At 39.8% G+C, this 23,895-nt stretch overlaps 3 protein-coding genes across 3 annotated transcripts; all 3 read left to right on the top strand.

Annotated features, from left to right (window-relative positions):
• The first annotated feature begins 2,339 nt into the window (after positions 1-2,339).
• Positions 2,340-12,524, top strand: LOC140926090 (uncharacterized). Its single transcript, XM_073375887.1, has 4 exons — positions 2,340-2,694; positions 3,098-3,211; positions 9,061-9,169; positions 12,383-12,524. Exons 1-4 carry the CDS (start codon positions 2,340-2,342, stop codon positions 12,522-12,524), a joined length of 720 nt encoding a protein of 239 aa, XP_073231988.1.
• An 822-nt stretch (positions 12,525-13,346) lies between these two features.
• On the top strand, positions 13,347-23,895 carry LOC140926089 (uncharacterized). The gene is made up of 5 exons (XM_073375886.1): positions 13,347-13,876; positions 16,013-16,205; positions 17,130-17,335; positions 17,929-18,088; positions 23,746-23,895. Exons 1-5 carry the CDS (start codon positions 13,347-13,349, stop codon positions 23,893-23,895), a joined length of 1,239 nt encoding a protein of 412 aa, XP_073231987.1.
• Positions 19,269-22,873, top strand: LOC140928247 (uncharacterized). Its single transcript, XM_073377970.1, has one exon. The coding sequence runs from the start codon at positions 19,269-19,271 to the stop codon at positions 22,833-22,835; it is 3,567 nt and encodes a 1,188-aa protein (XP_073234071.1). The 3' UTR covers positions 22,836-22,873.

Below are 23,895 nucleotides of genomic sequence, written 5' to 3'. Positions count from 1 at the left end.
GGAGGAGGCGGGGGGGGGGGGGGGGGGGTGGAGGAGAAATTGGGGGGCCTTCAATTTTTTTTGGATGGAATATGGGGGGCCTTAAAATGCCAAAAGATGACCTTGGGGGGTCTTCAAGTTTCATTATTAAGTAGCATCCTACTGAGCAGCATGATGTTTGAGTATTAAAGGACCTGATTTTGTTTCAGTTTTACACACAAAGTCCTATATTGTTGTAACACTAAAACAAGCATTTTTATAAAAAGATTTAATGCTCAAATAGTAGGTGCATCAACACGAACATCCATTATTGTGTAACACTGAAACAATTTCATTGGCATTTTAACAAATGATTCACATGCATAAAGTCATGTTATGCAATCTCACTATCCGAATCAATATTTGCAGATGAGGTTGATGTGGACTCACTGTCTGTGTCAGCGTCAAGTTTTTTGCTATTAGAGCATGTACTGCTCATATAAAAAGCAGTAAGCTTTGGCTGATTATCTTCTTTCTTCCTTGAAGCGGTCCTGTCGGTCTCTCACCTTTCGATGGTTTGTCTTATCTCAATTATAACACAATCACTGATATATCCTTGCTCTATAAGCTGTTTGAGAGGCTCTAGGTGAAATCTCTTTCTCAGTTTAGTGTGAAGTGCTCCTCTGTTGTTAGTTGGCACATTCGGAAGTGACCGTGAGTAAGAACGGTAAAGTAAAGAAAATTTTATTTGTTATTACCATTTGGGTATTATGTATAAGAAAGGGGGGCCCTTAAATCTTTTAACATGATTGAAGGGGGGGTACCTAAAAAACATGGGTGCTATTAGTGGGGGTCTGGAAAAAATTTGAAATAAAAAACACTTTCTCCTCCACACCCCCCTCCAACTTAAATTATGACTGGTCCCTTAATTTTCCCTTGCGCGAATATATACTCTGTACTTCGCCCGCCCCCCCCCCCCCCCCCATAAGGTTTTTAATGGTCCGTCCCTTCTTGAACATCTACAAAAAGACTAGACCCTAATAAACAGAGGTAAAAACAATAGTTAATGACAACAAATGATGATGACAGACCTAAATCTGAAGTCAGCAGGAAATTATAATATATGATGCTGCTAGAGAAAAAGTCCTTCACTTGCAACATTTTCATTTAAAGCAGGCTTTAAATCTCGAATCAATAAAGTTTCTTTTATTGATGTTCTACAATGTATATCTGATTTCCGGGTTGTTAAATGGGATCACTTTGAGATATTTTTTAAAACCAGGAAGTCGCAGATATACATTGTAGAATAAAAGAAACTCTATTAAAGAGAAAAATAGAGGAGAACAGGATAGAGGTGCTGATCAAAATACTTTTTGGGTTATGGGCCCGGGGGGTGGACTCCGCATATGAAAGGGGTGGGGATACTCGTCGTCTCGCTTAGGGGGTGTAAATTTCGGATTTTGGTCTCACTTAGAGTGTTCTGGGCAAAACGCCATCATATTTAGCAGTGAAGGTCTCGTTTAGGGTTGCACGCGAAAAAATATAAAAATATATATTTGATGTGTATATTTTTAATTCGTTTTACTTACTCCATTCATATAACCCAAGTTTTCTCATTTGTCTGTGTTTTAACATGGTCTCTTTAAGGGGTCAAAAAAAGTTTGGGCGTCGCCCAGATCGGTCTCCTTTAGGGGTTTAATTCAAAATTTCCGACGAGCATCCCCACCCCTTTCATATGCGGAGTCCCCCCGGGGTTATGGGCCCCTGTTTAAATTTACTCTCCTTAAACGTACTGATCAACACAACTTCTCTACATCTATATTTATCGTAAGAAACTTTTGCAGGTCTTTATACCAAGTGGGATTCATTCACCCCTAGGAAATACAAAATCAACCTTGTCCGCACTCTTGCTTTCCGTTGTTATCGTATTTGTCCGGATTTGATCACCTCCTCTTCTCTTACTCATCGCTTAACTCATTAGCTACTCAAATTACTGTTGCGTTATTATATATTTCAAAATTTTAAGCTTACGTTTACTTCTGAAGATGTACTGTATGTTTGGACATACGAAACGTTCAGTGAATGAAATTCTATTTTAACTATGCGCTTGTTTAGCTTCATGTTTGTCACCGTAGTTTACGTTTTATTTCTAATCAAAATAAAAAATTCCTGTGGGTTGAAATAATGAAAAAACCAAAAAAACCAAATGGCATTATATTGCACACCCATCTTGCTTCTTCGTGACAGAGTAGAGCAGCAACTTTGAAACCGGATGTGATGTCATAAATTGTTGGTATGGGCGAAAATATGCTTAGTGTTCTGCCTCCCCCGGTTACTACTTATCTTTTACTCGGTCATTTAGGTACGGAGGTCATTCCAAAATGGCGAGCAAAGATCAAAGTGACCTTGACAATCAGGAAAGCACTCCCAAGCTCATTAACATTGCTCAGAAAGGATTTGCTCAAGCATCCAATTATGAAAAGGCCCGCAATGACTACCCTCTTGAGGCAGTGAAATTCCTCTTGAAACAGCTTCGACTACTTGACAAGACCACTGAACAATCAAAGGTCTTGGAACTTGGCTCGGGTACAGGAAAGTTTACTCGGGTGATGTTAGAAGTGCTGAAGGACCAGAATGTCCGAGTTATTGCAAGTGATCCTGTTGACCAAATGTGCGAACAGTTCAAACGCCTACAGCCTGATGTTGATGTTATCCAGTGTGCCGCGGAGGACATACGTAAGTTGGCCTTTTTATGACATGGCAGAGGGTCATGACCAGTTTTGCTATTATTGCGGCTTATTACACATCACTTTTGACCTTGATGTTGGCATTAGACGCATTTAGCAAGCAACCTGGGTAATTTTTCGAGTAACCTCCTTGGTTAAAGATCTTCAAAACAACCAGGTTAAAAGATTTTAACACAGTTGATTTGCGTGTTTTGTGTTCAATTCTATCCATGTCGTGTTGATGTCTTGCAAAGTCCTATTATGCCTCTTGTTTCCACGTAGTGCGATCAGCTTTGCAAATATCACTGTGTTAGTACATTTTTGCTGATCAGGTCTTCTTAAGATCCTACGTCGGTTCTGCAGCGTATTCGTATGCGGTCATTCGCAGTTATTTTTCATTTATTACTTTTAAGGGCTTGTACCCGGGGGCGGTTCATCTTCTTTGCGAGACATCAACGCGACACTTGGACTCTTACCCTCCCGGAGACACGTGATATGGCGTGATTTGGCGGGTGTTAGAGTTCAAGGTTAGGGCTTATAACAGATTTCTAGTGATGATGTCTAATTTTCACGTAGTACACGATCAGCTCTTCAGATTTCAATGTACAACCCTTTACCCCTTTATATACTATTTTTTGACAGCAAAGGTATCCCTTTCGTATATCTTCCATTTGAGCAATAGAAAACGGTTTTTCTTGTTTGCACAGCCCGGATATAAACAAAGAGGGTGTTGAGAGAATTCGGCATAACTATCGAGAATTCTCCTAACCCCTCGCCTGTTTTTATTAGGCTATGTTTTCACAGTTAAAAAGTTTCAATTGCTTTTGTAACATAACTTTCCACAGGAAAAAAAGCAAAAATCTTTGCTTATGGCACTGATTAAAAGAGAAATTCTTGCCGGTCGCGAAGTGTTGTTTACGACGTTTCGTGCGCGTAATCAGTTCTTGTTTTGCAAAAAAGATGCTTTCCAAAATACGGATTTTTCTCGCTTAAAATGTCAGCTTAAGCGTAAGAAATTGACACAGTGTGTTTGTAAAGATTTTCCAAGTTTCAGCCGACGAGGAAATGGGTAAATATAGTGAACTTCTCAACTCAAAAACCTTTTTCAAATTCGTGCTTGCTCGATGCTTGCGTGATTAGCGAGCGCGCAGCAAAACATCTTGACGTCACAACAGTGTTTACATACTCTCATCAAAACAGGCCTCTCGGCTAATCAGAACGTGCGTACTATCTTAGTCAACTTATAACGAGGCTGTTCTAGTTTAGAACTTTGCATCCTTTCAACTGCTGTCTTTAAAATAGGAACAAGACGCTGTGTGAACGTATATTTGGGCGTGGTCGGACTAATGGTATGATACTTTGAACATGCCTCATTGCAGCTAAAGAACTCTCATCATATCTTACATGAGAAGACAAATCCTTCACTCCACGTGTTTGCTGAACCACACAGCTTATACAGTATGTCCCAATCCACAACAAAAATAATGTCATTTCACGACAATGTTTGAAAATATGCACATCTTCAATGCAGACATGCTTGGAGCCAAATTGCAACATATGACATAAGTGGTTATGGCCCAGAGAGTAAGGTTTATCTCAGCTCCACTGATACTGACAGATGTGTTTTCACACCCATCACTTTGTACAGTGTATTCCGGTTACTAACAAGGGCAAATAAAGTTCCTTAAGTCCAGTACCCACAAGGATTAATAAGAGAGTAACACATTGCATAAACTGCTATAGGGTAGCACTGTTTACAGGAACATTGATAGCTATTAACATTTGATATACTACAATTTTCAACATTACTTGAGAAAAGATGAGGTTCATAGGTGGCAATATGTACACCTTTAAGTTCATATATATCCTCATTCCTATGTAGAGTCTGAAAACATTGTACTAATTTATGCATGGATGGTATTTCCAACAATACACATGTCCCATCACTATGACTGTTATGATACATATCTCTAGCATGAGAATCACATACATTATATCCCCCAGCCTCAGTGCTGTAGATACCAACACCAATAATTGCCACCGTTAAAATGAATGAACTGTAGTTCAAAGCCAAGAGTGTTTCAAATGCTGTAACCTGTGAGTGGCATATACAGTAGTGATGGATGTCACAAGTATAACTGTCACTGCATGTTTTCAAGGTGGAAAAATTGCTCAAACACTGTAACCATTCCTGGCAATTTTGTTAACATTAACATGGATTGTCTTGCAAGCAGTGACAGACTGGAATATAATTGAATACCAACAATCATTTTTTGAGTCAAATCATGAACTGAAGTAATCTTTGTTATCTTACTGTAAATTAAAGCGCACAGACTCATTGCGACACATCGTTGTCCACCATTTTCCCCAAATCCTGTAACATTTCCTTGACAGTATGGAACATTAATTGTTTTTGTAGCATCTACATAAACTGAAGGTCCTGGATTCTTCTCTATATCAGTACAAAGCATAAATTGGCCAAAATTAACCCGGTGATTCAAACTGTTTTAAGCACTATAAAATGGATAATTACTTTTACAGAGGGGTAAATTCTTACTTAGAAGCCTATTTGGATATCTCATTCCACCTAAATCGCCTGTGCTCTGATGCTTAGACGACAGATACACCTTCCCTCGTTTACGAACTAGTTTTGGAGTTGCCCCTTAAGTAAAAACCTCACACTGTTACAGTTTAACTTCTGTACCTGTTTAAGTGTAAACCTTTTCTATTTTTAACGTAACAATGAATTTCAGACGACAATGGTGTATTTTTCCGAATACTCTTCCATACAAAAAGTGTCACTTTCCGTGTTTTCTGTAACAAAGATTTTAATTTGCTCATCGGTAAGTCTGCTAGGGGCATGACGGTAACCGGTCATTTCGTTCCATGGTCAGATCGTTGACATCGTTCCAAGTCAGATCGTTCCAATCAATAGTCAGATAATTCCATAAAATAGTCAGTTCGTTCCACAAAAAAGACAGTTCGATGAAAAGTCAAGTAAATCTTTCTAAATTTGTTGAGTGAACGATCCGATTCGATCCATCCTAAATCGTTTGAAAGCAAACAAGAGACGATTTCAACCAGCCACGGGCTTTAACATTTAAACCGCTGCTTTGAGAATCGATAGTTTTGAAAGATATACCACCTTCAGAACGGCATAGCTTTTACTTGTTGTACAGTATTTCGAAGCGCTTGTAACCTAAATATTTCTTTGCAGCGCCCGATTTATGCAAATTTTGAAAACAACGCGAGTTTCGAATTACAATCTCGATTTTGTGGTAATTTGTCATGCCGAAAATATAATTGGACTAACCTGATTTAACCAATGAAATTTTAAGTTCTGTTATAAATAAATTTCCCACGACGAGATCTCAATTCAGCTTCTTTTATTTCCTCCACAACACAATTTTCCTTCGGTACAACTAGCTCATTACCTTCTCTTGTCGTCACCTCGCTGCCATCAAAACACTCTCCACACAAAACTTGCTGATAATGCAAAATCTCGACGCACAGCATCGTACATGTACTGCGTCACAACATACACAATTAGATGAAAAAACACAACACGCAATACAAAAAAAAGTTTATTAACCGTCACCCTGCTAAACAAAATTGAAATAATAAAAAGAATTGTTGCAGTTATCACCGTAGTTCCAAAAGAAGCCTCAGTCCCTTTTGGTTTCAATTGTTGACAATCGTCTCTTCCTTCATCGAAACATATTTTTATCACAGACAACTCGCTGTGTTCCGCAATGCAAAAATCAAAATCACTATTGTCGCACTGATAACCAGCTACACAAATCTTGCGACTCTCAAACTTGTTCAACATTCCTCTGTTCAAACTCTTATCCATTTTACACGTACACTCCTGATATTCCAATTTGTTATTACGTCTATGGGGTCCATGAGTCTTTGATGTCATTGAATGTCTTGATAATTTGCTTTGTTTTTCTTTGAGTTCGCGGACCAGCCCATTCCGAAAACACTCAGGGTTATATTTTAGTGTGGGCCTACCGCGGACAGTGTGTGCATTTGTAAGTTTAACCCGGGATAACATGATTGAACAACATATTAACACGTTCCTTGAAACGCCGCGGCCAAATGTTATCCAAACTGCTTCTCACTGCTGCTTCGAAAAATTTCGGATCAAACGATATCCAAATCGTCCCTCATTGGATTATCCACTCGACCTAACAAAATCGACCAATCACAAAATAAAGAAAAGAAAATGGACATAAAATAAAGAAAACCGCAAATTCAGATGACCTCTTAGGAAACATGCCACTAAAACTGTCTTTCTATTATTGGTGCATTTCGATCCTCTCGTCAAAAAAATGTCAGACGTCAATCATCTTAGCGGACCTCTTAGGAAACGAAAGTTTTCTTCAACGGGTCCAAAAGGTTATTGTTTATGATTTGTGATTGGTGGATTTCGATCCGTTTTTTGAGTTTCTGTGTTTCAAGGTTCGTTGCATGTGATCTTATTGTGACCAAAACCCGACGTTAATATTCCAAATATTTTTGATAGATTTCATCCCTGGACTTCAGACTTCCAAATTTCGATGAGGCAAAAATACTGAAGATTCAAATTAACTTTTGAGATCGTAAAAGTGCGATTAAGTACCTTGTGCTAGCAGAGCTCTCTTTCCCACATGCCTCTTACCTTGTACAAGACGTTCGCATGGCAGACATTCGCCTCGCTTCGCTTGTTTACTTGCCTTGTTTACGTTAGCACGTATTGCGTGCCTATTGCACATTTGCGTCAAAACAAGCCGTTTCCATTACTCTATTTGGGCCTCGCCCAAATAAAAAATCACAAAACCAGAACGCTGGGCTATTTTTACAACCGAAACGACAGATTTCCCTTCCTTTTCATATACGTCAACTAGTGAAATCCCTTTAGGGCGCCCTCCCCCCCCCCCCCCCCCGTATAGGTCGTTATAGAGAGTACCCCTCGGGGCAGATCATGAGTTTGTTAAGAACACATAAAAACTAAGGACGCGACTCAAACGAGAAAACGTTTTTCGCAACTGTAATGCTTGTGTGCGCAGGCGCAGAGGGATTGGGTAAATTATCATTGGCCGCTTGCACATCTCGCATAATGCACCATGTTTTTTACCCCCCAAAATTTTACATAACCTTTGTTTTACATTTCTCCTGGGTATTGCAGTCGTCCCGAGAGAAATTGAAGACAATGTTTATGCAAAATGTTTGGGTAGGTGGGCAAACAAGGTGCGCGCTCATTGTGGGAAATTTGCAAATGGAGAATAAATGCTTCACGGGCGAAGAGGATGGATCGATTGAACCGACGTTACCACGCAGCGAGCTGGTTTAAGAAATACTCGCTCCAGTGAGTGAATGTGGTTAAAATTCTTATCCTTTACACTTTTATGTAATGAAAATTTACCTGTCCAATATGCGAGTGCATTCCAGACCCATTCTAGAGTGCCCGGTGGATTAGCTCTATTTTATTATGTAGTCCAATTACACTAGGATTGAGGGAGAGCTAGCAAGCTTACACATGGGTAGAAGTAACAGGCATACACGATCAGTAAAAATTGCAAAAACTGACACTCCTACTGTCAGATGTTACGGTAGATTTTGCATGAGTTCCTGACACCTGCTTGCTCTCTCTCCTCTGCCTGTAGACTAGCTGGTGGCTTTTTTTGTCAAAATGTGTAAACGAGAGGCAGAGGCTACAGGGAAGTTGGGCGGAGAAAAGGAAAAAGAAAGGGAAGGTTCCGTCTTTGGTACTACAAATTTGCCTCTTGTGGAATGAAGTTTCATTTTTCCGAGCTCTAACAAAATCGCCAGTTGTAAATGCAGCCATTCTCTTTGTTCGCAGTCCTCAATGGAGCCTGCACCACAGACGAAACTAAACTCTGGTTAAGTCCTGACTCGTCCCCAGTCGTCTCTCATTATTAGCATTTGGCGTGGAAGACGAGAACAGGCTCGTTAACGAAGGGGATGACGGGAAGGATAACCCAAGCGCTTCCCTAGTAAATAATTAATGAGTAGAGACAACTTAGAGATGACTGGGGACGAGTTAGGGTTAAGTTCGTCTGCGAAACAGCACGGAAAGCCTTGTTCTAGGCCCCACCTGTGTAACAGGATTTGGGTACGCGCCATGATTGGCCCGTTAAAAAGCCATTGTCGATCTGCCAATCAGGGTGACAGGAAATTCGAAACGCACTTCCGGTAATTCGTTAAGTCCGTTGGGGGGGGGGGTTGGGATTGGGGGGGGGGGTCCAGAAAAAGATATCGGGGCTGCCTACCAGGGTTAAATAACGTCTGCTACGCAGGCTATCAGCTTATGAGCTAGCTAAGGGACTAACTGTATTTCTTTTTCTTTCTTGATTCGTTGCTTTATTTTTAGACCTCCCTGACGGAAGTGTAAATGTGGTGATTGCCTCTCAGAGTTTCCATTGGTTCGCCAATCAAACCGCTCTTGAAGAGATTCATCGAGTTCTTGCGCCAGATGGGAGGTTTGCTATCATTTGGAGTATACCTGATATTTCTCTTCCTTGGATGGCAGAAATTTGGGCATTTGTGGGTACCTTAATTAAAGAAAACTCCCTAATAACACCGTTTGATGAGGATTGGAAAAATGTGTTTGGCTTAACTCCCCAAAAGCTGTTCAGCGATTTGGAAGAAAATTCGAGCTTTCGTCCAATTATGCCAAGTTCCTTTGAAGATTGCTACGAGTATTTTGCTTCGTACTCGGTTTTAATCAATAGCACTGAAAGCCGTAGGAAGTCTTTTAGGAAGTTGTTCGATGAGATAATGAAAAAGTATTTCATAGATAGAGGAACTGACCTTGATCATTTTCCCTTTAATTTGTTCATGTATTGGTGTACTAAAATAGTCTAAACAAATGATATTCTTAGGGACTGGTCAAAAAGTATGGGGGGGGGGGGGGGGTGGGCCGGAGCATTTGGAAATGTGGTTGATAAAAAACGCATGACCCACCCCCTCCCTTCGGCACAAAAATGACTGACCCACCCCTAAAGCAGGGTTGGAAATTGCATGACCCACCCCCTAGTTAAAACATGGATGTTTGGTTTCCTCTTAATAATCCAATAAAACCTTGTTCTGTGCTTGACAAAATTTGTTCATACACTGCTACATCCAATATCAAAATCACAGAAATCATACCGTTCACTGAAAAGACAAATGTGAAAAACCGAACATTTCTTTTTTCGATGGACGTTATTAGTCTTGACAAAAATATACAGCAAAACGTGGGTATATTGAAATTGTCTGTCACAAAGAATATGAAAGTTTCTACAACCCATTCCTACACATTACTTGCCGGAAATGCTTAGATTAATCCTCAAAGAAAATTTCTTCCACTTCAATGAAAAGGACTACCTACAAAACCATGGAACTGCAATGGGCACAAAGACAGCAGTTTTGATTCCTTTGCCGATATATTGAAACAACAACGTACTCTAAGCAAAACTGTCTTTAGAACAACAGTTTGGAAATGCTACATACACGATGTCTTTTCCCTATGGGACATGAGTAAACCAGACATCGAAGCCTTCATTGAACAAGCACACTTACACACCCAACTATTGAATTCACGGCCGAAACATTTGACACTGACACTGCGTTTTTAGACACGGTTGTATACGAAGGCACAAGATTCAAGGAAAAAACTATCCTTGATGCAAAGACACATTTTAAACAAACGGAAACCTTCTTGCACACACATTTTCACCTCGTGTCACCCTCCATTCTTCAAAAAAGGATTTGTCAAAGGAGAAGCCTTGAGAATCCTACGAAAAAACTCCTCAGAAACAACCTTGAGGAAAATAATTCAAATGAAAAAAAAAAAAAACGCTTGATGGACGGAGGCTACCCACAATCTTTGATAGATAACCCACTATCAGAAATAAAATTCACAAAAGGGAGTCTAAACTCCTAAAACAAAACAACAAGGAGGAAAAAGAAATATTTTCATCCGTGACACATTACCAGCCCTCAGTGTCTACTATAAAGGAAGCTTGAAAAATGGAATCTTATACAAAACCAACTATAACTTCAATAAATTTTTAAAGAACCACCAATCATGTCCTTACAAAACAGGAAAATCATCAAAGGACATGCACGTTAGAGCAAAAAAAAAAAAAAAAAGAGGTTAACAGAGGGTTCCATCCCCCGTATAGAGGTTTGTGAGTATTTTTGCAATAATTCCAGCTGGCTGTGTTTTATATAACAAGTGTAGTCAACTGTCTCGTTAGTAGTTAGTGCCTATCTATGTAATAAAATAGGGTGACCCACCCCCTAAGGGTAGCTGAAAATTGCACGACCCGCCCCTTGCACAAGGCTCAAAACCTCATGACCCACCTCCTCTCTGCTCCGGCCCAGCCCACTATACTTTTTGACCAGTACCTTATCTGAATGACGGAACATTAGACTGAGTGACGGGTAATGTAATTTTCAGTTTGTAGGAATTTTTTGGGGCCCTTGCAAATCATTGCCTAGATTTTCTGCATAAAATTTTAAAAACCACATTGAAAAATACACTTTTTTGGAATGAGCACATTTAGTGTCTGATATCAGGCGAATACTGTATGTGACACAGGAAGTGGCAAGGAAACAAGTCCCGAAAGACCCCGTTTCATCTAAGGTACGCTGCCCAAATTTAGTCCTGGGAAATGTAATTTTCAACAACAACAACAACATAAGCTTTATTTGCACGACTATATGTAGTTACAGTATTGCAAAAGCTTTTTAAGATACAGAAGATAGAGAAGATAGAGAAAAGAGAGAAGAGAGAAGATAGAGTTACAATTTATACTAATGATGATACAATGCAATGAATACAATGGTCAGTCAAGTGTCATCAGTATGATTTGATAACACATTATTACGTAAATCATTTACATAATGAAACAAATTTCAACAAATGTGAATTTAGAGAAACATCCCGTGAATTCAACAATTTAAGTTTTAACTCTGTGAAAGATAGCTGATTAAAATCGACAAAATTTTGTTGGATTTGATTGTAGAAGTTTTCCCTTGGGATTGAAAACACTTTGGACAATGCAAGAGAAAACGAAATTCGTCTTCAATTATACCAGAGTTACAAACTGGGCAGAATCTATCGTTGTGGGGAGTTTCATAATATTTTACAGTTTCAATCATGAGTTTGTGGTTACTTATGCGAATTTTCCGACTAGGTCTTTCCTATTGGTTGAATTTCTAGTAAAGTCTAGATAACTTGATATTTTATAACCATGTTTAAATATGCTGTAAAATTGTAGTTTCGTTTAGAATGATGGATTCTAAGTGAAATTCCGACAACAACAATAATTGACTTAATTGATCTGAACAGACAGGAAGCATAGATTTGAATCCATTTTAAAGGAGAGAAATAGCAACAACAACAACAACAACAACAACAACAACAATAATAACAATAATAATAGTAGTATTCTGTAATAAAAGAGGGTAGCATCAAAACCCGCTATTACGAAGTTAAATAGGTTGGCCCACATTATTAGAAGTATAATAATATCAACGTTTTGAAAAAAGGATAGAACAAGAATTTTTAAAGCTTAAAAATCTAATAATACTATATTTCAGTGCTAATTTACATCAACAAACGAACAATAAAATCGGCTCCTGATTAAAACTATAGAGTATATTTCTGAACTTGTCTAGACTGTGTAGCCTTTAATTGTCCGCAGACAAGAAATTCCAAATGGACAGGATCCCTTTTACGCACCTGCAGTCGATCTGGTTTCAAACTGGTTAAGCCTCAAGGAAGTGTATAGTGTTGGAGGAAAGGAGAAAGAGATGAAAGGTTTCGTTCTCGCAACTTCAAGTTAGAGTGATTTTCGTATGACCTTGAAAAATGCTTTCGGTAAGTGTTCGTTATTTGTTTTACCAGCCAACCGATGAAGGGATGAAAAGATCAAAACATGGCCTCTTCGTTTTCCCGCCAAAGAAAACCCTAATATGGAGAAGGCATTGTTCGATTGGCTAATCGTGTTGCAGAATGATGTCAAAGCGAAGTATGGGTTGATTTCTAGAAAGTTCTTGGGCATGAAATTTTTTCACCCGAGCGTTCGCTTAACCAACCAAAAGCCACGCGCGTTTGTATCCGTTCGATACCAATCAAATCGCTCTATTTCCGTTAGTTTATTGTTTCTGTTTTGTTCGTCCGTTTTCATTTCAATGTCATACGAAAAACGCTCTACCGTCTTGAGACAAAGCCAAGAATGAAGAAAAAATCGAAGTCGAATTTACCGTAATCGGAGTTGTAAGAGCTCTTATGACCGCCCAGCTAGTAAAAGTTAAAAAAATGAAGGTCTCAGCAGATTCATTAGCTTAACAGAGTCAGAAGCTTGAGAAATCAGAACATTTCCATTTTCTTTGTTTTCTTCTTCGCTCATGATCGAAGGGCGAAGCTACCTGCACACCAGTATGCGGGTGGTTTCCTGAAAAATGTCAATAAAAACCAAAAAGAATTAAAGGAAAAAAAAAAACAGGGAAAAGAACAGAAGAGAAATAAGCGAACAGGCGATAGCTAAAAAAGGCAACAAGAAAAATTACATCATTCTTAACCTGCGGCTCAACCTTAGGCTTAACCTCAGGCTATTGTGGCTATTTAAGCAGGTCAACCTATCTATTGACTGCGCCAGGAAGGCTATGAATACTTTTCCAGAAGAACACGAGTCACCTAGGAAAAACTTTGCCGCGGCAGAAAGTGCTTCGCTTTTTGAAACTCCAGAGCAAGATCCTAGAAAACAAACTTTGTTAGAATGTGGTTATTCTTTACGTAATTTCGCCACAATTCTGTTTGCCATCATGAGTGTGACAGGACAATTAGCTCAATACATTTCACTTCCATTGTGGGTAGACAGCACATCGCAGTCAACGATCACATCTACAGATCAAAGGAATAAATGGAAACCAACAATGGATAGTTATTTTGTAGCGTCGTTTGCTAGTCTTTCGTTCTTAGTCGTGTTTGGCTTTGTTGTATTGTGCTGTAAAATTATTTGCCCAAATTACTTGCCGGTTACAGAATGGAGCTATCGCTGTTTGCTTCTCGTAGTTGGTTCCATTCAAGGAATGAGCGCTCTACTTGTTGTGTTTTCTTGCAGTGGGGAAAAAACACCTCCTTATTTACAGGCAATTCTTGGAAACTTTAGCATTCCTATAACACTGTTGTTTCGGTAAGCATCGAGTATTACGGGTATTTTGCATGAGACACTGAGTGTTGACTCCCTCCCTAAACTTCCGGAGCTGGCTTCTTAAGGATGGTTTTTAACTGTGAAGAAGTCGGAGCCGGAGTTGTAATCAGCGTTTTAAGAGTGCTAATGACCTAGCTGGCAATAGTAATAAATATGGATTATTCAGTTGAGTCATAAGCTTCACAGAATAAGAATCGAGAGAATATGAATATTTCCATTTTCCTCCGTCATCTCGAAAATTGACTCCATCGCTCATGATACAAAGGCGTGGTTACCTGTACGCCAGAACGCAGGTGCTTATCTGAAAAAACAAAAACAAAAACGAAATGGAAAAACAAACAAATGAAAGAGGAAGAAGGGAAACGACAGATCAGGCGATTGCGAAGCGAAAACAACAACAACGGAAAATCGGCTACGCACCTTCGCGTCAACTGCTTTCAGACATTTTTATAAACAAAATGCAGCATTCTCTACGATTTTGCCCACATGCGAAAGCCGTGATTGCTACCTGTAGAACACAATCCTTGGAGCAGGAGAGATAATTACGTCACAGCCCCTGATGAAAAAGGAAATATACTTAAATTGCCGGCGAGGTAAAAGATTGGGAAACAAGGTAGACTGAATTTGGAAAAATGTGTGTGCCTCTGGAAAATTCGCAGCCACTCCTTTGTTTTGGAAAACCGCATTATAATGCAATGCAATAGTTTTTCTTTTAAGAGGGTAGCACGTGCCAGTTATATAAACTGGTGGCCCTGTGGCTCTCTACAAATGAAAAAAAAAAAAAAGAATCTACAGTAGAAATCAAAGTTAGGTTGTTGGACTCACAAGCAAAATCAGAAGAATAAACCATCACATCGCTTGCTCCAACGCTTTGTGATTGGTTTGGTTCTTTGGCTTCTGTTTAGCCTGCGAGCAAGCTCTCCGGAGCGCTCTGTCGAAGGGTCGGGAGAAGAAAAGAGAGCTTGCAACTACGTCTCTGTAATTTGAATATCTGCATCGAAAACGATGCGAAATGCTGATTGGCGGAGATGACATTGGTAATGACGTCATTACCCTTTGCACGTGTTTTTCAATGTTTGTTTACATTCGCACTCGTTTCAACTTTGCGATGATTGGAGGAAATCTGACAGCTCAGTCGACGGGGAACCCCAGGGGAATTGAAGTTAAAATTCAAATTCCAGAGGCGAAGTTGCAAGCTCTCCTCCCTTTTTAATTTCCCGCCCCGCCGACAAAGCGTCCCGGAGGGCTTGCTCGCAGGCAAGCTTCTGTTTGATAGAGCTGTGTCATGAATTTTATCAAAATTCTGTCAATTCTAACAGTGGGAACTTCCCCCCAAATTGAGTCGAACATAAAAATGACTGCTCAAAATATTATGAGAAGGTATACACCTAATTACAATAACGTTGTCAAAGAAAAATGAAAAAAAGAAAAAGCCAAATAGGAATTAATTAGGCTCATTAAGCCATATTCTTAGGGAGGATTCATTTGCAGCCATACCACTTCCTCGCTAGAATTTTTTCTATTGTTTTTCAGCTTTAAAACAATAGCAAATTTCAGCAGGTAAATACGACGTCCATGTGTGGATGGCTGCAAATGAATTCATTAGGCTTATTAGCCTTATTAATTCCTATTTGCCTTTTTCCTTTTTTCAGTTTTCTAAGACAACGTTATTGCAATTAGGTGTAAATAACGCAGCAATATAAAAGGAACGAGGCACGGTTGGACAAACTTTCACCCAACAAGATTAAAACGGATTGCAATTGTGGGTTTTTGAAAACTTATTAGCCGAACTTTGTGAGTGTGGTATGAAAGCCAACAACAAGCTAAATCATTGTTTCTTGTATCATGTAATCAATTACTGGATTTTTTTCTATTTACGGTATCAGCTCATGGGAGCCGGAAGGTGGCGGTGAGAGGTCAGTGTTGCAAACCCAGGAAAAGCTGATCTAATTGAAGTGATGCCATCATACAAAAGACAGGCAATTTTCTCGTTCTTTATCGGTGTCTCACTTCATTCTTTTAATGATATGGGACAGTTTGTTAAAATTGTAATTATTTCGATATTTAGCGATTTTCTGGGCTCTCCTACCTATAACTATTATCATTTCTTTTTTCCAGGTTTCTTCTTTTAAAGAAGATCCCCACAAGAAGAAAGCTTTTATCTGCTGCTATTATTGTCCTGGGTCTTTTCATTTGTCTCATCCCAACAATGTTTCCATGGATAGACCCCGAGGCCTCAACAAGGCATGATTTGGGAGGGGAGACTGGACTGGCTAGAATCCTCTGGCCTGTAACTTTCATGGTTGGTCTTGTAAGTGAAAAACTTTGAAGAATTATTGCTGGAATAAGCAGTACTTTATTATAATCCATCCAGAGGTCTTTGGAGACGCTTTCGTGAATAAATAAACAAACTAATAACTAAACAAATACAGATATTAAGTAAATAATGTATGAACAAATTAAAGGAGGCGAATCCACAGTATGATTCTCCTCACACCATTCCTGATTGAATAACAATTACTGGAATTTAATTGGGAATGTTGGTTTGGAGGAGAGGGGAAACCGGAGCACCCTGAGAAAGCCTTTTGAAGCAAGATTCGGAACCAAAAACAAAAACAGCCCACAATCATGAAACCAGGCCACGGTGGGAATTCTTTTACATGTACCTACACAGTACCACCCTTACACTCCTTTCACGATTATTTTGCCAGTTAGAGGGGGTCATTGACAGTTATACTTTTACTTTTCTTTTTGGTTGGTGTAATTGGATTGGTTTCCCTTAGGCTTACTCGCCATTAGCTTTTAAATATTTAGAACTTCTAGTTTTTGTACATCCTTCAAAAATGGCAAACCAATAAACTGAACTGAAGATATCTATTACAGTGCAGCTACTCGAACCATGGCACTTGGAAGAAGATTGTCCAATCACAACGATTTCTAAAACAAAAGATTCTCTAGTTTTTTTTCAAACAGACCAATAAGAATCATAAATTTGAGGGTTGTTTCCTGAGAGGTCAGGTAAGTTCAAATGGTTTCAAAGTTTTCAATGCAACGGTTGTATAGTCGAATCTTGAATTTTATTGGACCATTTGCAAAAAAAAACTTGAGAATCTTTTGTTTTCATAAATCTTAGGGATATCAAGGGATTAGACAATCTTCTTCCAAGTGGCCCGGTTTGAGTAGTCACACTGCTATAAATGTATTTTGCTGTTGCTGTTTTGTTTTTCCTTTGAAGGGAATTTCAGCTACCTCCTTTATTGTTGAAGAGAAAGCTGTTAAAATGAGAGGAAATGTTGGCCACAATATTTATTCTCAAGCTAGCTTATTGTCTGTTTTGTTCTGGACCTCATTATCACAATTTCTTGCTTTGTTGCTACTATTCTGGACTGACGTTATTCCTGGCTTTGGACATACAAACAGCATACATGAATTCATTGGGAAGTAAGTGCTACTTTATATAACCAAAATAATAGCTGCAATCCTTGTAGCGTCGCGAAATGTCGGCTGGTTTCTTATGCTACAACTTTTCGACGCCATCTCGAAGAGCAGGCAAACGCGTGAGAAATTACAGTGCTTGTATGAGAATCTAATGTCGAATAATTTCCTTAGACCGGCTGTTTTGAAAAAAATATGAATTGCAAGCTTATCCTTCACTCCTAAGGATTCTACTAAAAAAATTGAGGGCATTACATGCGCTAGAAGACCTACTAGAACCACTTTTTAAAATTTTTTATACATTTGTCTGTAAGAAAGTCCCAGGAAAAATTTTAGACAAATATATGGAAAATCTAAAGCAAGCCTCTGGAGAAATTTAAGCACAGGTACACCCCCCAAATTTTTTAGTACAACCTTTGTTTTGTAGCTTTAGTTTACAAGCCATATTTTTTTCATAACAACCGTTTTACGGAAATTATGTTTATTACCGCGCTTTGCTTTTTGTTTCTTCTTAAGCCAAGATTGCCAAAAAACAGGAGACAGTATTTGCAATCTACTTCTTTTCATTGTTTTCTATCTCCTTATTTAATACTTTATAGCTGGACTTTTGGATTCCAGTGCGTGTTTGGAGGAGCGGGTTGTTCCCGCTGGCCAGGTGGACTAGCATTTCTGTTTATCTCAGGTTACATCATGAAAGTCTGTGGCTCAGCTCTGCTTCTGCGCTACTCCGAGGGAGCAACCTTGTTAGCTATTGTCTTGGTGAGAGTACTTTACTCATGTTATTTTAGGCTAGCCATAATGCAATACATTGTTGTACGTGTTCTACATCTTGAGCTATCAACACGGCTTTAAGAAAATCTATTTTATCTTATTGCTGGAAACAATTTCTTTGACCATCCTATAATCGCTTCGTAACAAGAGAATATTCATTCAACTCGCGCTTCGATCTGAAAACGAAATCGGTTGTACTTTTTTTATCTAGTGACTGACTAGCATAGATGTTGCTAAAGCGGGGAACGGGGAACGGGGAACGGGGAACGGGGAACGGGGAACGAGCAAGGGGAACGGGGGGATGAAAACTGGGAACATAATGAAGTTGCTGATAGGGATAGGTTTCAAGTTAGGTTTTGTTTCCAGTTTTTCATTTTCCTGTTTCCCATGCTCGTTCCCCGGCCGCTCCCCGTTCCCCGTTTAAGTAACATCCCTCTATTATGCACTGGACGAAAAAATAGATTCACTAGCAACGGAGTCGGGGTTGGAGTCGTAAACGGAGCCGTCAGAGCGCATATGACCTTGAGAACATCAAAAATGGGTGTCGCAAGCGAAGTCATAAGGGCGACGGAATCCGAGTCGGAAGCAGAAGCGGAAGGATAAACCAGTCTCAATGCACCTTCCCAGGCTTTGTGATTGGTTTAGTTCTTCCGCTTCTACTTGCGACTCCTACGACCCAGTTTTCACTTGATTATAAACGATAGAATCGTAAGCGGAATCAGAACGCTGTTTTCACTAGGTCGTAAAATTCTACGCTTCTGATTGCGACTCCAACTCCGTCGCTAGTGAAAACTAGCCTCGTAAATTAGTGGCAACATTTGCCTCCTTAACCCCGTGTTTTTGGTGTGCAAATGTGGCATTTACCATCTTTGCCGTAGATTTACTCCTAAGTTTCTACATTTTTGCAACATATTTTTCACATTATTGTAGCATTTGAGGAAAAAGAAGCAAATTGAGTAATTCATGCATAACAATGTCGGTCAGACACGGATTTTTGCTCTCCGTAATTTGTCTTGTATACTCCGCAACTTGCCGTCCTAATGTGTTCGAACTCAACGAGCAGTTTACTAAAGGTAATATCTCTCAATTGGCAGTCACCAAAATTGATTTAAATGGTTATAAAAGAGACGTTTGGACGTTTCAATTCCAAGATTGGAAAGATTTCGTAATGGAGTTCCGTATTTGCATACGAGAGTGGAAGGTCGTCCCAAGAGTACTCCGCAATGAAGAGCTCTTGGAATTAACGCCTGCAGTCAATGGGTCTTTATTCAAGAGTGCGTGGAATTTCTTGGTGTTGGAGCGTAACCATCAAAACATCTCCTTTGTTCTTTTTCGCGCCTGTCATGGAACAGTAGATCCTGGTCTATTCACAAAATGGCGTAAGCTACGATATTCCAAAACACGCATTGCTTATTACAGTAATTCTATGGCTACTCAAGCGCTCTTGTTAAGCGGTGATGTGGAAAAAAATCCCGGGCCTTGCCAGGGAAAGGCGGCAAGCACCAATAATCAATTATCCAGGTCGAAACCAACAGCGGAAAAGTGCGATCATTGTCAGAAAACAATTAGGTGGAACCAAAAGAACATTTCCTGTGCCAGTTGTATGGGATGTTTTCACTTAAAGTGTGTGTACCTGAAATCAATGGTGAACAACTGGCTATGCAATAGATGCACATGGGCGGCTCTGCCATTCTACAGGTGTTCGGATGCTGAGATGCTCAACGAGGCCTGTTTTTCGGATACTGATCTTGACACAAATAACATCACACTGACTGATCAGGGAGAAAATGGAACTACACCTAACACATTTACTGGTCCCGACCTACTAAATGCGGCAAGGCAGAAAAATGCCAAGGGCATGTTATTATGTCACCTAAATATAAACAGCATTCAGAACAAATTTGATGAGCTGAAAGATATTATTATCAATAAGGTGCAAATTATGGCTGTCAGTGAGACTAAAATTGATCGTTCATACCCAGACTCCCAGTTCCTAATACCAGGGTATTACTTGCACCGAAATGACCGAAAAAAGGGTGGAGGTGGTGTTCTCTTGTTTGTCTCATCTAAGATACTCTCCAAGAGAGTCACCTTTGACAGGTGTTATAAAACTATTGAGCCTTTGGCCTTGGAGATTGGCCTCAAATCGAGAAATGCCATTATACTGGTTATCTACAGACCGCCTAAGAAGCTTACTGGTAAATACAGACTTCTACTTGAGGAGGAATTAAGTCATATTGCCAACTGGGCTAGCCTTCAATATCCGACGGTTATAATAACAGGCGACCTAAACCTGAACAGGATGGAACCCAGCAGCCCTGAAGGAAAGCTTCTTCTTGATCTTGAGGTGGAACAGGGCCTCGAATGTATGATAACTGAACCCACTCGAATACAAATGAGAGGCTCTCTTATCACTAAGAGCTTGATCGATGTTATTCTCACTAACCACCCGGAACTATTTGAGAATTGTGGGGTACATGATCCTGCGCTCAGTGACCACGGACTTATTTATGGATTCCTGAATGAGACAGTAAAACACCAGAAAGGCAAGATTGTAACATTTAAATCTCTAAAGGATTTTGATGTGGAGAAATACAAAGAAGATCTAATGTATGCTCCATGGCATGTTAGTGAAATTTTCAATTCATGTGACGACAAGGCAAATTTTATGGAAATGCTTCTGTCCAGTATTGTCAATACACATATGCCTACGAAGAAGATGCGGGTTAGGGCTCAGGATGTTCCATACATGACTAAAGAATGGAAAGGTGCCATAAGAGCTAAGAGGAGGGCAGCAAAAAAGTATCTCAAGGAACAAACCAGTGAGAACTGGGAAGCTAGGCGGATAACCAGAAACGAGGCCACCCGACTCCGGAGAAAGGCAATAAGGACATCTTGGAAAGAGCAAGCCACTAAGCTTAAGTGCAAGCCGAGTGAGTTCTATAAGACATTTATGCCCTTTCTGACTGATAAGCACAAGGTCAACACAAATGAGCTCAGCCTAAGTATCAATGGGACCATCTGTAGAGACCAATGTGCGGTTTCTAATCACTTGTGTGAATATTTTGCTACTGTGGCTGATGGGATTGGAGACACCAGTGCGGTTGATGACAAAGTTCTCGCCACCCACCCTAGTGTCCAGAATATTACGCAGAAGATGACAGGATATCAAGGCTTCCAGTTTCAGAATCTTCAGAGTTTTGAAGTTGAAAAGGCGCTGCAAAACGTCAATGTAAGGAAGAGTACAGGCTGGGACGGCATCCCTCCCATGGCGCTCAAGCTTGGAGCTACTGAGCTAACAAATCCATTGACGTCACTATTTAATTCATGCATAACCCTCGGAGAGTGGCCCTTGGGATGGAAAAGGGGTGAATGGACACCCGTTTTTAAGAAGGAAGATCCCCATAAAATGGGAAACTACAGACCCATAACTGTACAAGTTACTGTAAACAAACTCTTTGAACAATTACTCAGCAAGCAACTCAGTTATGGTTTTAATAACAAACTGTGCGACAAACTAACAGCTTACAGAAAAAACAATAGCTGTGAGACAGCTCTCTTATCTTTGACTGAGAATTGGAAATTCGCTCTGGATGAGCATAACGTTGTGGGTGTTCTCTCCACGGACATGAGCAAAGCCTTCGATTCACTTTACCATCCACTTACACTTGCAAAACTTAAAGCTTATGGTGTTGAGGAAAGAAGTCTGCGATTGATGGGCTCCTACTTCACAGACCGTTATAACAGGGTCAAGCTAGGATCTGTAGTGAGCGAGTGGCAGAGGGTGACCAGGGGATGCCCACAGGGTTCTGCATTTGGACCTCTCATCTGGAACATCTTCCAAAACGATTTGACTTATACTGTTGATGCGAACATGAATATGTATGCAGATGACCACCAGTTTTATGTCGTTCGCAGCACCCTCTCTGATGTGCATGATGATCTTGCTGTTTGCGCTGAGTCAGCATCTTCATGGTACAGAGCTAATTTACTAAAGGGAAATTTGGACAAGTACCAGACAATGGCACTTGGTTGCGGAAGGAAGTCTATGGACAGTATTATGATTGACAATCATGAAGTCAGATCCACTGAATGTCTCAAGCTATTAGGTGTCTGTATTGATAACAATCTTCGTTTTGATGAACATATAAGTAGTATCTCTAAGAAGAGCGCCCAGCGGGTAGGCGTTCTCATGAGGCTCAGGAACCTTATACCCACACAAACTAAGTTACAGTTATATAAGGCAGCTGTTCTCCCGTATTTAACCTACTGTCACCTTATATGGCATTTTTGCCGTGCTAGTGATTCTAGACGACTAGAGCGTATCCAGGAAAGAGCACTTAGGGCTATATATTGTGATAAACATTCGTCCTATGGTCAATTACTATCTATGGCTGGGATATCTACTCTACACAACCGGCGACTACAGGACATAGCTATTCTCATGTATAAAGTTAAAAACAACATGTGCCCAGCATACATTAGCACTCTCTTTGACCAGCCTGCAATTAAGTATGAACTGCGCAATCATGACTTCACTATACCCAGATTCAACACAGTCTCCTTTGGAAAGCACTCGCTCAGGTATATGGGCCCAAGGGTTTGGAGTTCTGTTCCTAGTAATGTGAAAAAAGCTTCCACGTTGTCCTCCTTCAAATATAACATCAGAAAAGTGGATCTTAGCATGCTATTAGATGACAATAACTGCTCTAACTGCTCTCTTTGCACTTCTTAATCTTTTATTTCTTTTTTTTTTATATAAGTAATGGATACATTTGTACATATTGTATATAGTTCTCTCGAATTTCTCACTTGCTTATACTGTACATAGTTTTTCTTAATTTTTAATTAATTTATTAATTGATTTATTTTTTAAAATTTATTTTAGTGTCCCCACTTAGTGGTTATATACCGCTATTACAGTTTGACACTTTAATAAAGGTATCATCATCATCATCATCATCAGGCTGTGAACATTTATGTGAACATGGGATCCTTCTTTTGCCTAACTTTCATCATTATGGCCAGTTCGGCCTCTCCCTAAGTACGCAGCAGTCGCGGAATTTCCCAATTCAGTAATCATCCCCATTCCCAAAGCACACCTGGAGGGTCAGCGGCTGTCCTTGGTCTGGACTGTCACCCACGGCCACTTCAGCATGCATAAAACTACCACGGCATTCTCCTGCCGCCGTAAATCTTGTCATCATTAAAACACACCACCCCGTCGAGATAAGAGGTCCATGTAACCTAGTTAAAACCGGCGAAGGGCCAAGGACTGGCAAAATATGTTCGCTGTAACGAGGTTTCGTTATATCGAGGCTCTTTTCCTTATACAATAGAACCTCGATAAAACGAACCTCTATATAACGCAGTCCACGGTATAGCGAAGGATATTCTTCTCCCTAGTAATAGTAAAATATAGTGAGCAAAAGAACCTTGATCACCGTATAACAAAATCTCGTTATAGAGAACATATTTTGCCAGTCCCTCGGTCCTTCGTTATATCGAGGTTCTCTTCCTCATATTTTACTATTATTGGGTTGACGGGAAAAAACGTTCATTTTACCAAGGACTGCGTTAAATAGAAGTTCGTTAAATCGAGTCCACTATACGTTAAACCAAAGAATACTTTTTTTTAACTTCAGTCACTCTGTACCCCCCTGTGTTTTGTATTCTGGACGTTATTTCGGGAAAAACCTTTTCACTGGAACCCGACATTACACACAAGTACTTGGTTGAGTATTACAGCCTTGCTGATTATGGTTCCTGCCGCTTTTATTTACAACACAGGGTGA

This window comes from Porites lutea, chromosome 2 (assembly GCF_958299795.1).
Source record: "Porites lutea chromosome 2, jaPorLute2.1, whole genome shotgun sequence".
Classification (NCBI taxonomy): domain Eukaryota; kingdom Metazoa; phylum Cnidaria; class Anthozoa; order Scleractinia; family Poritidae; genus Porites; species Porites lutea.
Note: the sequence above shows the minus strand (reverse complement) of the source record. Positions and strands in the feature narration are given on the sequence as shown.